At 43.1% G+C, this 14296-nt stretch overlaps 1 protein-coding gene across 1 annotated transcript in view; it reads right to left on the reverse strand.

Annotated features, from left to right (window-relative positions):
- Positions 1–13498, reverse strand: part of LOC124153646 — a 28891-nt gene extending 15393 nt beyond the window's left edge. Inside the window, exon 1 of the mRNA XM_046526942.1 lies at positions 11913–13498. Within this exon, the coding sequence (XP_046382898.1) occupies positions 11913–12248 (336 nt within the window). The 5' untranslated portion in view covers positions 12249–13498. The remainder of the gene's footprint in view (positions 1–11912) is intronic.
- Between the last annotated feature and the right edge of the window lie 798 nt (positions 13499–14296).

Below are 14296 nucleotides of genomic sequence, written 5' to 3' on the forward strand. Positions count from 1 at the left end.
ATTTTTACTGCGGCCCGTTGCGGGCTCTTTCCCGAGGTCTCGCCTTTTGTCGGGGGGTCAGCTGACGCGAGTTATTAACCGAGTAAGAGCCTTAGGCGGAGCGGGGAGGGCGGGAGGGGAAAGAAGATTAGCGCTGACGCAACACCAAGGAACCCGGCCGTCTGGGGTGAAACAGCTTAGTTAGGGGAAGGGATCTTGTTGTTCAGACCGCCTTTCCCCTTATTACTTGCTCTCTCATGGCTTGACATTCGACTCCGATCGCCGTAATATGACATCATAGGAATCCTCGCAATGCACTTGAAACACTGAAAAAAATGCCGCTGTTCCTCCACGCACATCCTACGTACGAATAAGACGCATTGAAGAGGTCACGATGAGAGTTCAAGGAGTAGAAAAAGAGGAAAAACTGGTCGGTGGACGACTGGCGAGAGAGTGAGTGACAAGAAGCCGGTCTTTTCCGTCAGGGGGTCACGGGTTCGAGGGGGAGTTGAATTCACGGATTCCAAGATCCACACGACCCGGCAACTGGTAGGAGAAGAGATAGGCTGGCATGTTCATTTTGTCGAACCTCAGTGGAATCGATAAGGCATTCCTACGGAACTGGCTCGATTCCGGTTATCTATCCATACTAGAGAATAAGCGACGTAAAATGGAGCTACAGGTTTTGTTAACATTGAGTAGCAATCTTAACGTCAGCTTAACTTGCCGTAACTTGACTTATTATTACCCAGACTTACATTCACAGCATTCCGTCGATCACGGCGCAAACTGTTCAACCATCATGAAATCTGTTTTTAAGGACTCCATATTTCTTCATGATTACCTATATGCATCGCTGTCACCTAGAATATAACTTAAGTTGATGTTGGCTAGCTCATGCTTAGTGGAGTTAAGCCGCTACAAGTTGCTACGAATCATCACACGCTCTTCTCAAATTCTCATCACCGAAGTCACATCAAGTGAAATCGCTAACAAGGCCATGCTTGGAGCTCCAATATCCCCAATATACACGAGAAAAAACTACTACTGAAAATAAAATCTCGTTTAACTGACTGAATATAACCAATACTATAATGGTTCATTCAAGCACTGAAAATTGGACCGAGAACAGTTCACCTAGAGACAGGGGATTTGGGCGTAGGTTGCTTTCCCCAAACTGGTGTTTATTTTGTTGATTATTTACCAGATGTTTAAGGGCAAAATAGAATTATTCTGCTCATATCAGGTTCTAGGAACATAACTTCTCCATTATGTACGGTTGACTTTTCTCCTGTGTATCTGGCGCTCAGAGAATAGGAACGCTCAGAATTCGAACCACGTAGAGTACCATTTAGTTATGCTCTACAAGTCACGAATGGTGAAACGCGTTTTAATTTTCATGACTCTGATTTTATCCAAACCTCGACATAAAAAACTGAATGCCTACAACTTTGAGCGTAAACCTAATTACTCCCATTAGGTACATTAATTCACTCTCAAAAAAAATTAGGACATGACAATAGTAGGTTTAATACGACGGGACAAGCCTAAAATATTTATTGCGATGAGAAAATTATTACCCTCTAACGTTAAAGCAGTCTACTAGAATAAGTTTAGCTGTGGACTGAATTCGACCTTCTTTTTTCGCACTACAGACTTTTCGCTACATGACTGTGAATTTTGATTCACTCCGTCAATCTTTAACTTGCTTGACTTGGCGTGAAAAAAATTTAGAGAGCTCTTTGTAATGTTTTTCGGGGTACCCCGCTTATTCATTACTTTCGTAGGTAATTTACCTATGAAAAAGTGACCAGCAACGACCACGGAACGTCGGGCAAAAACCGAAAAAAAATACGCGGGGTACCCAGAAAAACATTACTAACAGCTACAACGACCCGCGAGATCTTCAAGCAAGAAATTTGTAGAGGTGATTTACTGTAGACTCAAAATATTCAAATCGCAGCCGCATTCAAATTTCCTTCTTCTTATATTTCCGAGACAATAAAAGAAATGGGAATGGAAGACTACATTTCCGAGCTCCCTAGATTTCAATGTGAAACTTTGTTCTGACATACAAATTCGCAGCGTACCCACGCGGCTCCTTGAACTTTGCTCTTGAGGCTTTGGGAAGCAGGCCCCCAGAAAGCCAGTCATGCGAATGGGAGCACAGAGGGAGAAAAAAAGATGGCGGGGTGGAACCGCGGGTGCATTGATAGAGCACAATGGCTTCTTAGTGAAGAGAAGATGTCACGCCGACCTCCAAAACGACTTTCTCGTGTGACCCTATTTCTGTATTTGTTTTAAATCCAGGCACGTTCTCAAAGCTTGCAATTTTCGCCACCTCACGGGGATGAAAAAAAACTTATTTTGTAGATTAGCGGCCAGTTGATGTATTTTGCATATTGAGACCCGTGATTTTGTCTTCTATTTTTCCTTTAAAATTTGGATTCAAACTTACTTTGCCATCTGGTGGATGGTCAGCGAATTTCTGTGGACAATCTAAAATGGACAGCATATTTTATACACCTAATTTCCGAGTATGCTCCAAATTAAACGTGGAAAAATTGCAGGGTGTCAGGGCTAAGTGTCGAAACCCGGTATAGTATAGAATATAGTTTTATTCGTTAACTTGAAACTTAAATTGTGCGTTTAACAACATAAGTCAAACCACTCAATGAAAAGTGAACAATATTGCGTAAAAACCCTCAATAGCATACATTTTTAAGAACAACGAATAAGTCAAATTCATTTCAATACGTTATGTGGGCATTTTAGTTGTTATAGTTCGGCAGAAGAAAGATAGGGGGCGAGCAGGCCACGCTGATTTTTTCCAATGAATGCCCAAAATCTGTGAAGCTAATTTTTTCGTTGATCCCAATTTAAACTTATTGCTATTTTTTTTCTTTTAAGCGGCCTTAAGAGACAAATGAGGGTATGCCATTGTCAGTCCTATACCACAGCAACTGAAGTTCGACGCCTAATCATTTACGATAAACAATCAGATTAAACGAAGAATTCATTTAGTGCGGAACACGCTATAATAGTTGTAATAACTGCTTATGGAGCGATTTGAAGCTGTTTGTTCAAACTTCGTTGCCACGGGTACGACCTCTGTAAACCGTTTATGAGCCCTGGTTAAAATGCCAACTCTGTGCAACATCGGCAGCAAACTCCCCAGTAGCTTACAAGCAGGAGGAATAGATAGCGGGAGAGGAGTGCATGCGGCAAGATAAGATCACTTGACCTTTGATTCGTCGCGTGCCCAAGTAGAAAAGAAAGCAGTAAATTGCAACTCTGAAAGGCAATAGGGACGGAGAAAGAAAGGGAGCCGGTTCCAATACGGGAACAAATAAATGCACAAACATTTACTTTGAGCTAATACGCCATGAATTATTTTCCATCCAGTCCGGAAACGACGACGACGACGGGGAAGAAAAAAAAGTTGAAGAGCAAAATGCAACGCCTTGGCAACAACAGATTCGAGTAGGTATTATGTAGATCCCCTCTCTCTCTCTTGGAAGAGGGCCGTGGGCGTAGCGAAATAAAAAACAAGTTGCATCACCACCCTTATTTTCCAGTGAGCGATGTGACCCGATAAAAGAGACGATCTCCCCGACGCGACGGTAGGAGAGGCGTTTGCTCGACGGATGGAATTGCCGGAGATGAGTGCACGGCATCCGAGCACAGAGTCACGCTTTGAATGGAAGGGATTAGGGGGGGGGAGGTGCAGCAGACTGGGAGATCGTTGCCCCACACTCCCGGCGTAAGGTGAGAAGGAAGGCCTAAAGCAAGAGTCTTCAATCCGCGGCATTCAGGCCCCATGCGGCCCCTGGAGGCAAAAAAAATATTGAAAATCGCTAAACAAATACAGACACACTCGTCAGAAATAAGCAATGTCAAATATCGCATTGATTTATTGAACTTTTTAACCAATCAAGATTATTGCGCTTTGATATTGTTTTTTTTAGTTGACGTTGTGGATGTGATGACGTGGAGTATTGTGGCCCTCCGTACGATGTGAAATCGATTTTTGGCCCTTGCATTAAAAAAAAGTTGAAGCATTTACTCCAGTTATTTTCACCATTCTTGACGGCTGAGGTGTCATTCTACTTGGCGAAAATTGAAGTTGACAATAAGGGTATTCCATCATGAAATCTGATTGTGAGGCGGCAATACTACCTTTTGCGTTCTGCCTCCCTTAGAAATAAAAGTTGAAGACCTCTGGCCTAGAGGGAGGCACTGGGTTGACCTCGACCCATCGGTACGTAAGAGAGAGAGTTTATACGGCGACAGCCAACGATCGGAAAAAAACGGGCGACTGGGTGGCGACGAAGTGAAAGACAATGCCTTTCGAAGCAAAACGCCAACAAAAAAAAACAATCTGGCAACACCAAGATAAAAATCTGCACACGATTCTCCCATACTAAATAGCAATCTGACTGAGTGCAGCGTTTACCGCATTAAAGAGAGGATTTCGAGCAAGCTCTGAGAGTAGATAGTGATTCTATGAGGATAACTGGGCTCAGGTGGGAACGTAGAATTCAAAAAAGATAATAATTATAGCAGAAGTGGGCATCCCCACTGAAGCTTGACGGCTGAACCCCCACCTAACTCTCATAATCAATCCGCTCCTCAACTCCTATTGGGAAAAAGAGTCTTACAATTAGAGCTGGAAATGTGGTGCGTATATCTTTTATCAAGACTAACAAGTAATGGAATAGTATCATATTATTAGCAGAGGCTTTCATGAAACAGTTAATTTTATTATTTGAAATCATTTTTGTACCCCCCTTAAATACATTTTCACGTGCAACCACTCAGCCTGCATGACTCCTCGGACAACATAATCCTCGGATTAATCTGCTTTCGTAAATAAATGTAGAAAGATCCTTGCGCAGGTAGAATGAAAATCATGTACACCAATGATTTTTACTTAATCGACGCATGAGGTGTCATTCTCATTGGCGAAACGTAAAGCTGACTATAAGGGTATACCATCATAAACTCTGATTGTAAGACAACAATACTAGTTTTTTGATCCCGCCTCCCTTAAAAAATCCACGGACATGAATATGATGACGCAGATAATTTGTTTCGATAAATATTTTGAATGATCGTCGAGGTGCATCATTAATATCCTATTTGCTGCCGAGTGAGATTTACGCGAGAGAGGTGAAAGTGATTTACCTTTGATATTCTGAACTGAAAAAAAGAAAACATGCCCAGCGCGAAATGCGATGGTGAGATGAAATGAATTCACCGTGCAGAGAGTTGAGCAAACAAAAGCATTCCACAAAAGCCTGAACCGTCAGAGTCAGTTATCATACTTCCGCGCTCAAATCTGGAAACGTATAGACCGGCAAGCGATCGTTATCGTCGGTAATTTACGCCACACAAAAAAAAAAAACGTTTCGAATATACTGCACCGTTCGAAGCTCATCCGTCGCGCCCTTTAGCGTGCATACGGCCCGACGACAACGGCGCTCAGCATTTTCACGCTCTGAAAATTCGAAAGTGGCCTATGGGAGCTGTGGCAGCATGCAATATGGAGGGGCGAGGGTCCCCTTCCTTCCCCAAACTCACACCCAACCAAATGCATGCAATAGGGCGGAACGTGATTTCTTTCTCCCTCCATTAATTCTCAGCGTGATGCACGGGTAGTAGGGGCGGTAGCACATCTTTTCGGTAATTTTAGACTGATGATTGATTTTAGGTTGTTCATCCTCCCGTATTTTCCGGGAATTGGCGCATTATTTTCCAAGTGAATGAATGAAGTAACATCTCAAATGTCATCATCTATTTAAAGATGCAATCCCATATTGTATAGCGTATCGTGCGTGGTAAATTTTCCAAAAATGTTTTGGCAAAATCGTCTTCCCATAAAGAACTGCGCAGATGCAGGTGAGCAGATGTCTCCAGACTAACTTCATGAATAGTACTAATTTATTAGTTCGTTCAATTTACGATTTTTTGGCAGATTAGAGTTAACCATTATTGTGCGAAGGAATTCCCTTTATTTTCCTCAATCGTACCTGCCATGTTTTTGCTTGCATGTATATTGAAGTTTCGTTCACAACTCTAAAAAGTAGATCTTCCAATCGAATTTCGGTAGAGTCCCCTATCTACTGTTTTGTGGTATAGCTGGAAATTACATTTTGTCCTAATTCATAGATACTTGAGCGACGAAAATGTAAGAATAATAGCAAGAATTATGACATGATAAAAATTTGTTCACATGAGAATATATTGAACCGAAATGGTAAAGTACATCAGGATTGTAATGACAAAAGGCATTGGTAATGACAAAAATTCGTGTAAAAACCAACTGGGGCTTTTGAACGAGAATAAAATAGACCGCCATGACGAAAGCAACACGTTTTTGTTTTGAGTGCATTACCCCACGCGACATTTGTAATCAACCCCATTATTACGCAACACAAGGATTTGTACGTTGAGAACGGCTTCTCCAACAGAGGGGAGAAAGCAAAAATTAATCGGCTTTAGAAGTTGAGGAGAGGCCCTAGAAAGTGCAAGGAATTGGCAGTTGGCACAACAGCAACGGTGATCAGAAATTTTTGGGAAATATTTTTTAGCACAATGTGTGAGTCGCGAATATTTTATTAAGGAAGCCAACAATTTTTTCCATGAAATTACTTCCTATTTTTACTCAATTGAAGTACTGATACGGTTATCTTAACATAGTTGCATTCGTGAGGTAGGTCTATGACATTTCGAATTTGGTCAATAGTCGAATTAAAAAAAAAACTAACAAATGTAAGAAAAATGTAATTGTAAGAAAAAAATCCGAAAACAGAAAACAGAGGGCTATTAAATTCAAAATGGTAATGCTTATTTTTTTATGCTGTATCTAGACCGGAAAATGAATAAAATAATTACCTTTTTACCCCAGTTTAAAACTGCAGTAATTAAGTAATACGATCTGAAGAGGAAATGTGGACAGCAATACTCGGCGTAACCCGGTAGGCGCATACTTAAAAAATCGATACAAAGCGGGAAAAATGCGACGAATGGGTTCTTAATTGATGTAGGTACGAGGGCGACTCTCAGGTAATCGCTTTCCGTTAATGTCCTCTTGTCCTCATTTGGCAGACGGGTAGGGGGGGTACCGTAATGGCATTACGGCTAGTTCCCACCCTCGTAGTGAGACTTCAACGTATTACAGTCACGGTAGAATTTTTAGAAATAAAAAACTGCGCAAAGTGGGTAAAAAAGGAGTAAAAACTTGAGACAGAACTATGAGGTGAATATTTAAACAAGAATTTTTTAAGAATTGCCATAGTTTCAGCATTGAATTTACCTTTCCCTTGGCATTAAAAGAGTCACTGAAAATTTATGAAAATTTTGAACTCCGCATTTCACAACAAATATGCAACTGACAAGTTCATCATATGATTCATACCGACCAGTCAATAAGAAAAATTAAGTGATCGGAATGAATAGCCACATACCAGGCTATCGTCGGCATTAATTTGATATTAATGTTTCATGAACTTACAACGAGAGGAAATCATTTACTATGACACAAGACATGATGCTATTCCACATGAGATACATAAATTTTCAAGGAGAGAGACGTACTGCGACTAGCTAAATCTTAATAGCCAGATAATAACCTGTAATCTTTAGTTGTGACATTCCGTTGTTTTATTGTCATCGCAATCAGAGGTCAGCAGTCCTAGGAATTGTTCAGCGCAGCTCTCGACTCAACTGTGATATCAGCTTACATGTCCATATTTTATCGAGTATCGCAATTGATTTTGCTGCATTCATTTTAATATAGCCCTGTTAACAGGATGAAGGATAGGTAACATTCAGCGCATGAGTTATGACCTCAAGATAACCCCTATTGTCATTACTTATATTTGAACTGGTAGGTCCAAATATCCGTTTCACAGTTAATTAAGGCATTGGGATGTATTTGTGTCTAGATTTTATGTTACACGGGCCAAGTAAATATCGCAAAACAGTTTGACCTAACGGATAACCTGCGAGGCTGAATAAGGATTATATTATGAATATTTTCAAATTATTTATGAATTAAAACATCACAAGTAACTGAAAACGGAATGCACCCACTAATGGCATATTCAAAGCATCAATGAAAAGAAAAAAAAATATAACCGACGATACAGTCTCAGGCTTTCTAGTAGTATATACTGGTTTCCATTTTATAAACTGTAACTGTGTGATGGCTTACTATTCTCATATCAAGTTTATGAAGGGGAAATTTAACGGGGCATTTCCGATTCAGAAAAGTTTTCGGGGGGGTTCACAATCAGATTTTTGTGGGACGGGATCCTAAAGTCTAATAGGGGTAGGCATCCCCTACTGTGTGTCACGAAATGGTTATATATGTACATAAATCTATTTATTTTTTTAGTGGTTCTTAAGTGATTGACGTTCAGGCTAGAAACAAACTCAAGTAAGGCAGAGAATGTTATCATGTAAATGAATGTCTAGGAATGATACAGTTGTGTATATAAATCTATTAATTTTTTAAGGCAATCTCATCTCGCCGCGAGTGAAGATCACGCTAGAAACAAACTCAAGTAGGTAAGGCAGAGAATATCATCATGTAAATGAATATCTAAGAATAATACGGCTATGTTTATAAATGCATTATCTCTTGAAAGCAATCTAATCTAGCCGCAAGTGAAGATCAGGCTAGGAACAAACTCAGGCAAGGCAGAGAATTCATATGCAAATTCAGGTCTTTGAATGATACGGTACGACGCAGATCCTACGCTCTCCCTGAATGCAGGCTGGGATCGGGCTGATTCTAAAAGGTTGGTGGGGGAGAGGCGAGAGAAGCTTCATCAGTAGGGAGGTCAATTGGCGCCGTGTGTACCCACTCAACTGCGCCTCTCTTCTGCAGAAGAATAGCTTCCGCCCAACGCGCAGTTGTGCGTCGAGGAGTGTGCCTGCGTTGTTGACGACGCATGGGTGAAGTGGCTGTGTGTTGTTTTTATCTGCGCTGCATGGCGGCCGCGGCGACAAGCATGAGCCTATCACCTGAGGACCTTTTGAAAAAGCCCGCTTAGCGACACAGCCGACCAGTCAACGTCAAGGTGGAAACAGTCATGAAGGAATTCATAGATAGGAAACATTTATCATCTGCTTCGTGAGTGCGCGAGCGAGAGGACGTTTAATTTATGCAGGCTTTCCTTAATGCGCGAGAAATCCTTCTCGGTCCTTGAGGTGGCGCCAATCTTCGCGTGAAATGTTTCCCGACGCATGACATTTGAGAGAGAGAGAGAGAGGCATGGATGCATGATTGAGTGACTGGTGACTTATTCTCAAGCTGCTAAAAATTAATTACAAGGATGAAAAGTCCTAATTAAGAAGTGAGGATGGATACTGCAGATTCAATTTGAGCAAATCTAGACCTTAGAAGAAGATAATGAACGAAAAAAAGCCGCTAAACACAAACGTTAACTAATGCCAGACAGGGAGGAATCCTAGCATGTTATTTTTCGCAGCAGAAATGGAGATCTTTTCTCATATAAATAGGTCCCCATTTGACCTTACCTTGTTTCATATATTAATTCATCCCGCTTTGTCATTCATATCACCATTTTTTTCATACATCTGATTCCCTTACAGGCATATAAAATCAATGTTTCTCCAAAGGTTATATTTTTATGACACAAATTTTGAGACCACCAATTGATGCTTCAAATTACACATTATGTAACAAATAGCGGACATTTATGAAAAAAATAAGCTGAGTTGTTGGTGTATACCCTCCAAAACTTTTCTAACAAGAAATAAATTAAGGAGAATCAGTATAATTTATTAAATCCGTTGAAAAAAGCTGACTTATATATGCTCATCACTATCGGTAAAGAAAATTAAATAGTGGCAAAATTCTCATTGTTAGTGGTAATACTCATTAAAAATGAATAAAACACCGCAATTAATAATGTGCTTCAGAATATGTGGGCAGATAGACTGGTTTCTCATTTCCTGTTACTATCAGTCACAAGAATATTTAAATTAATTAACCAGGTATATTTAGCTGGCTTAGTGCAAGATCGGTGCACCATATATAGGGATTTAAAATAATTATACCTCGTTAAAAGTTCTTCTGAGGAATGAAAAAACTTTAATCATCGGAGACGAAGTAGCTCGAAGGAAAAATATATGAAGCCGGTTGTTCCAGGGGAGATGTGGTGGAACCAATCCATCAAAAATGAAAAGAGAATTTGCAGGTTCCGATTAAAAGTTTTAAGTGAAACCCCCAAAATCTATTCCTTTCGTGAAAAAAAGTTATGTATAACTTCAAAACTTAAATCTCGAAATTAATTTATGGTGTTTTTATGACGAAGCTTCCAGACTACCTACCCAATGGAAAGAAGGGAAACCTTTTCGAAAAACGAGGCGCATAACAACAGGTCCCGTTCTTCGAGAATGTTAAGTCGCTCGCCACCTCGGCGGGTCGAGGAGACGACGGCCATTGTCTACCCCAACATTTAAAAGGATCACAAAAGCGCCCCAAGGGGAATATTCAGGCTGAAAAGATCAGCGGGCGATAAACAGCGTTTATCCCTCCGTTCCAGCAGATTTCAACACGTTCTCCGACGTTCCGCCTTTTCAGGGCTTCCTCAAGGGTACGGCCACTGGGAATGAGGCCTAGGGAATTAAAAGTCTCAATAAATCGTCCATCCATCTTTCCCACACAGAGGAAAAGACTTGCAAGCGAGCACGGGGGGGATTTTAATGTCTTTTTATTCTACGCGGAGATATAGACGTATTCAAATCTTCATGAGAACAACCTTAACATATCCGAGGCCTCGAGAAAATTAAAATGGACGTGTTTATATTTTTTAAAACCCCCGCGGGTCATATACGTTCACTGCCCAATAAACCAGCAGTCGGAAAAACCTTGGATTTTCATTCGAGGCAAGAGTTATGGCGAAAGAAAAGGAAAGGACCACTCCGAATTACCCAACCCACTGGAAGATAAACGATGCCAAGCTGAGGAGAGGGGATAGTTTACCAAAGAATACAATACACACGTGTAGGGGCGCTGAGTTTTGTAATCAGTAAGGGTGCTATGACTCATATGAGAGGGTGGTGTTTCCTGGGAAATTTTCGTAATACAACCCTCATGAAGCTGAAATTTAATGTTCTTCTGAATTCGCAATCCCTGGTGGGAAACAATCATTCCATTATGAGCATTCTATGTATATTTCTTCCATGGAAAGTCTTTGTTTTCTGGAAGTTAACCGTGGTCTTTTGGCCGCAATCAACTCGGTGAACTGGGAAAAATGAGACACCTTCCATAGACCGCGGCATTAATTGCCAGGACTTCCTTGAAAAATTTATGCCACAGCCGTATTCATATTAATATTTTTGGTACCTCAAAAAATGGACTCTACTATCACCTCTATGGGAAGTACTACGAAAAATACATCATCCGCGATCTTTATGATAACATATATTACAGAATATGCGTAGTAGACTTTCACGATGCGTGTGGAAGACTAACTAATTCCTAAAACGTTCTAAAATTAATACTCGCTGCTGATACGAAGCGAAGTATGAAGCTGATGGATATATTGCTCCTATAATTATTCCTCTCCTCCGCGTGATGGGGGGAAGAGAGCACCCTAGCCCTCCTGCACTCGGCACCCCTTTCCACGTGTGTGACAAAGGAGCGTCGAGTTGCGTATTACGGGTTTTGGTAGGGGGGCTAGGAGTCATTCGCATCGGAAAGCAGTCAGCGGCAGCTAGTAGTGCTTTGGCGGATGAGTCATGTCAAGTGTGCGGGTGGAAATGAGGCGTCCTGTTGCGAAGGGAGGGGGCAGATAGGAAAGGGGAGGGATGGGGAGGGCACGCGGGGGCGAGGGGGAATGGAGGCGGCGGCGATAAGCGAAAGAGAACGGGCCTCATGACCCGCGATCACTGACCTGCACGGATTGGCTGTGTTTGTTTCCCGGCCCCACCAACGTCAGGCTTCCGCTCATCAGCTCTGGGTTCCACGACCCTCCGGAGTGGCCCTCCATGAAGGAGCCGGAGGCGACAGAGGAGGCTGGGGGCGAAGAGGCGGGGTTGCACCTGACCCCGGTCTCCGACAGCGGGGGCAGGTGACTGGGCGGGGGGCGGCGTAGTCGGTTCATTGTCGACCCGTTGTTGTTCCCAGTGTTGAGGCCTCCGCTATTATTGTTGTTGTTATTGTTGAGGATGTTCTCCGCTACCACGCTGTTCACCACGCTACCTGGGAGCATGACTTCCGCGGCAGGCATCTTGGTTTCTCGCGAAGTTCACGTTCGAGAGGGGAGATGGGGGATTTCCTCAGCGGAGGAACAAAACGATGAATAAAAAAAGGGGAGCAGGGAGAAGGGAAGAAGAAGAGATCGGCCGGAAAAGGAAAAGAAGGTTCCTTGAACGGCGGCGGACGACCGTAGAGTTCACCGCGCCCTTGTGAACCTCTCCCCCTACTACAACTCACGATGCTCCTTTTATGCCTTTCCAATCCCACCTTCTTCTCGTCTGTCTGCTTCTCGTGCACGAACTGGAAGTGAGGTGGTGGTGGATGGAAAAAAAGTCCCGAGCAGAACACAATCAATCAATGAAATGGCTGCTCCCTCACCCTCTCCTCACGTCTTGTATCTCGGGCCGCCTCCTACTCCTCCTCCACCTTTCGGCGTGCAAGCAAGTATCCTTCGGTGGAGCAACAGTCTCCTACTCAGCGGCCTCGATTCCTCGTCCTAAGGACAGCAGCAACCGCGGCGCGCGGAATCGACTGGTTCTCTCTCTCTCGGCTCTTTTATGGAATCGAAAAGCGCAGCCTCGGTGGGCAACCTCCTCTTTTGTTCCCCGTCTGCTTTGTCCCACGGGGCGCACACACAAAGAGCCGGACGTAGAAACGTGGAGGGTGATTTGCAGTGTGAGGTCGCACTGAGACCTCGAACACGTATTGTCTATTATTATTCCAATTCACCCCCAAAAAAATAGTCCTCGAAGATATGGATATTAGATCAGGATGGTCTGATGGAAGACTTGAAGCAAGCACTGAACTGCGGCCACGCCGTCAACCTTTCACTACGCGAATAACGCTACCGATCGGCGAGTCCGTCGCGCGGGCATGGAGATACCGATCGATGGACAGCGAGGATCATCGCAGGTGGTTGACTCATGGGAAGTTTGATTCCACACTTGACACGACGAAACTCAGCTTCTAAAAATGTCCTCCAACTCAGCTCCAAGATGGTCCAAGTGGACAAAGTTCCTCCTGAGACGGACTCGACTGCTCCCACAACAATGGATCGCGATTTGATGTCACGGTGGCAAATGGGAGCTTCCTCTCGGCCAATAACTCCCAGCTTTTCTCCCGTCACACGAGCTCTGCGGCTGGCATGGCTGACTCACTCGCAACGGCTAGAACACACACGCAAAAGGCTCTCCCCGCTGCTTGCTCTATCACCACCGCCGTGTTGCGATCTCCTCTCCCACCTCTATATATCAGAACGCTCGAGAATCGTCTGTGGTTCTTCCGCCCGCCCCACCGCGCAAGTCGTATATACTCGGCGGGGTCGACGCTAGCGCCGCGAGGCGGGGGAGCCGGCAAACTCGCCGCTCTCCAAAGGGGGAGGGGGACGTGGCGGACGGTTTGAAATGATGACGTATGTCGCCGTGGACGAGAGCGATGCGGGTTCCTCTCTCGCATGGGGAAGTACCCTGGCCTGAAGGCTTGTGTAGTTCCCAGAAATCTGTCCCCCAGCATCTCTGGCCGCTGCTCCTTCCTCGGAGCCAAATGATGCTCAGGGAGTTTTCATGCTCCGTTGGTGGAGAAGGTTTCCTCGAATTCAATTGGGATGGTGGGCACATGAAGCCAATGCTCTCGTAGGAGGAAAAACGTAGATAGAGGAAACGTTTTAAGGGATTTCCTCACCCTAATTACATTTTCTCTTTCCTGGAATACTATCATTATCTTCATCTCGGTTAATGATGTATGGAAATGCCGAAAAGGTGCACCTGGATGGGAATTACACTTCGTAACAGTTTGGGATAAATAATATCCGTAGATTTCATTGGGTGGTAAGTGCGAATATTTCATTGATGGCGAGTTTCGCTCGTGTCTAGTTTAAAGGTTTGAAATTTAAATATCCTTTGAAACCCTGTTCCTATCCTTATCGAGAGGTTTATAAATGCAGACAATTACATTGGTGTGTGAAAATAATTGCATACGAGTCGATCTTAAAATTTGTTTTGAAAGGGGAAATTGTAAGGTTACCGGATATTCATTGAAAATTAAAGTAACTCTTTTTCGCATTTCTACGACGACTTGTCG

The sequence above is a fragment of the Ischnura elegans genome, chromosome 2 (genome assembly GCF_921293095.1).
Source record: "Ischnura elegans chromosome 2, ioIscEleg1.1, whole genome shotgun sequence".
NCBI classification, from domain to species: Eukaryota; Metazoa; Arthropoda; class Insecta; order Odonata; family Coenagrionidae; genus Ischnura; species Ischnura elegans.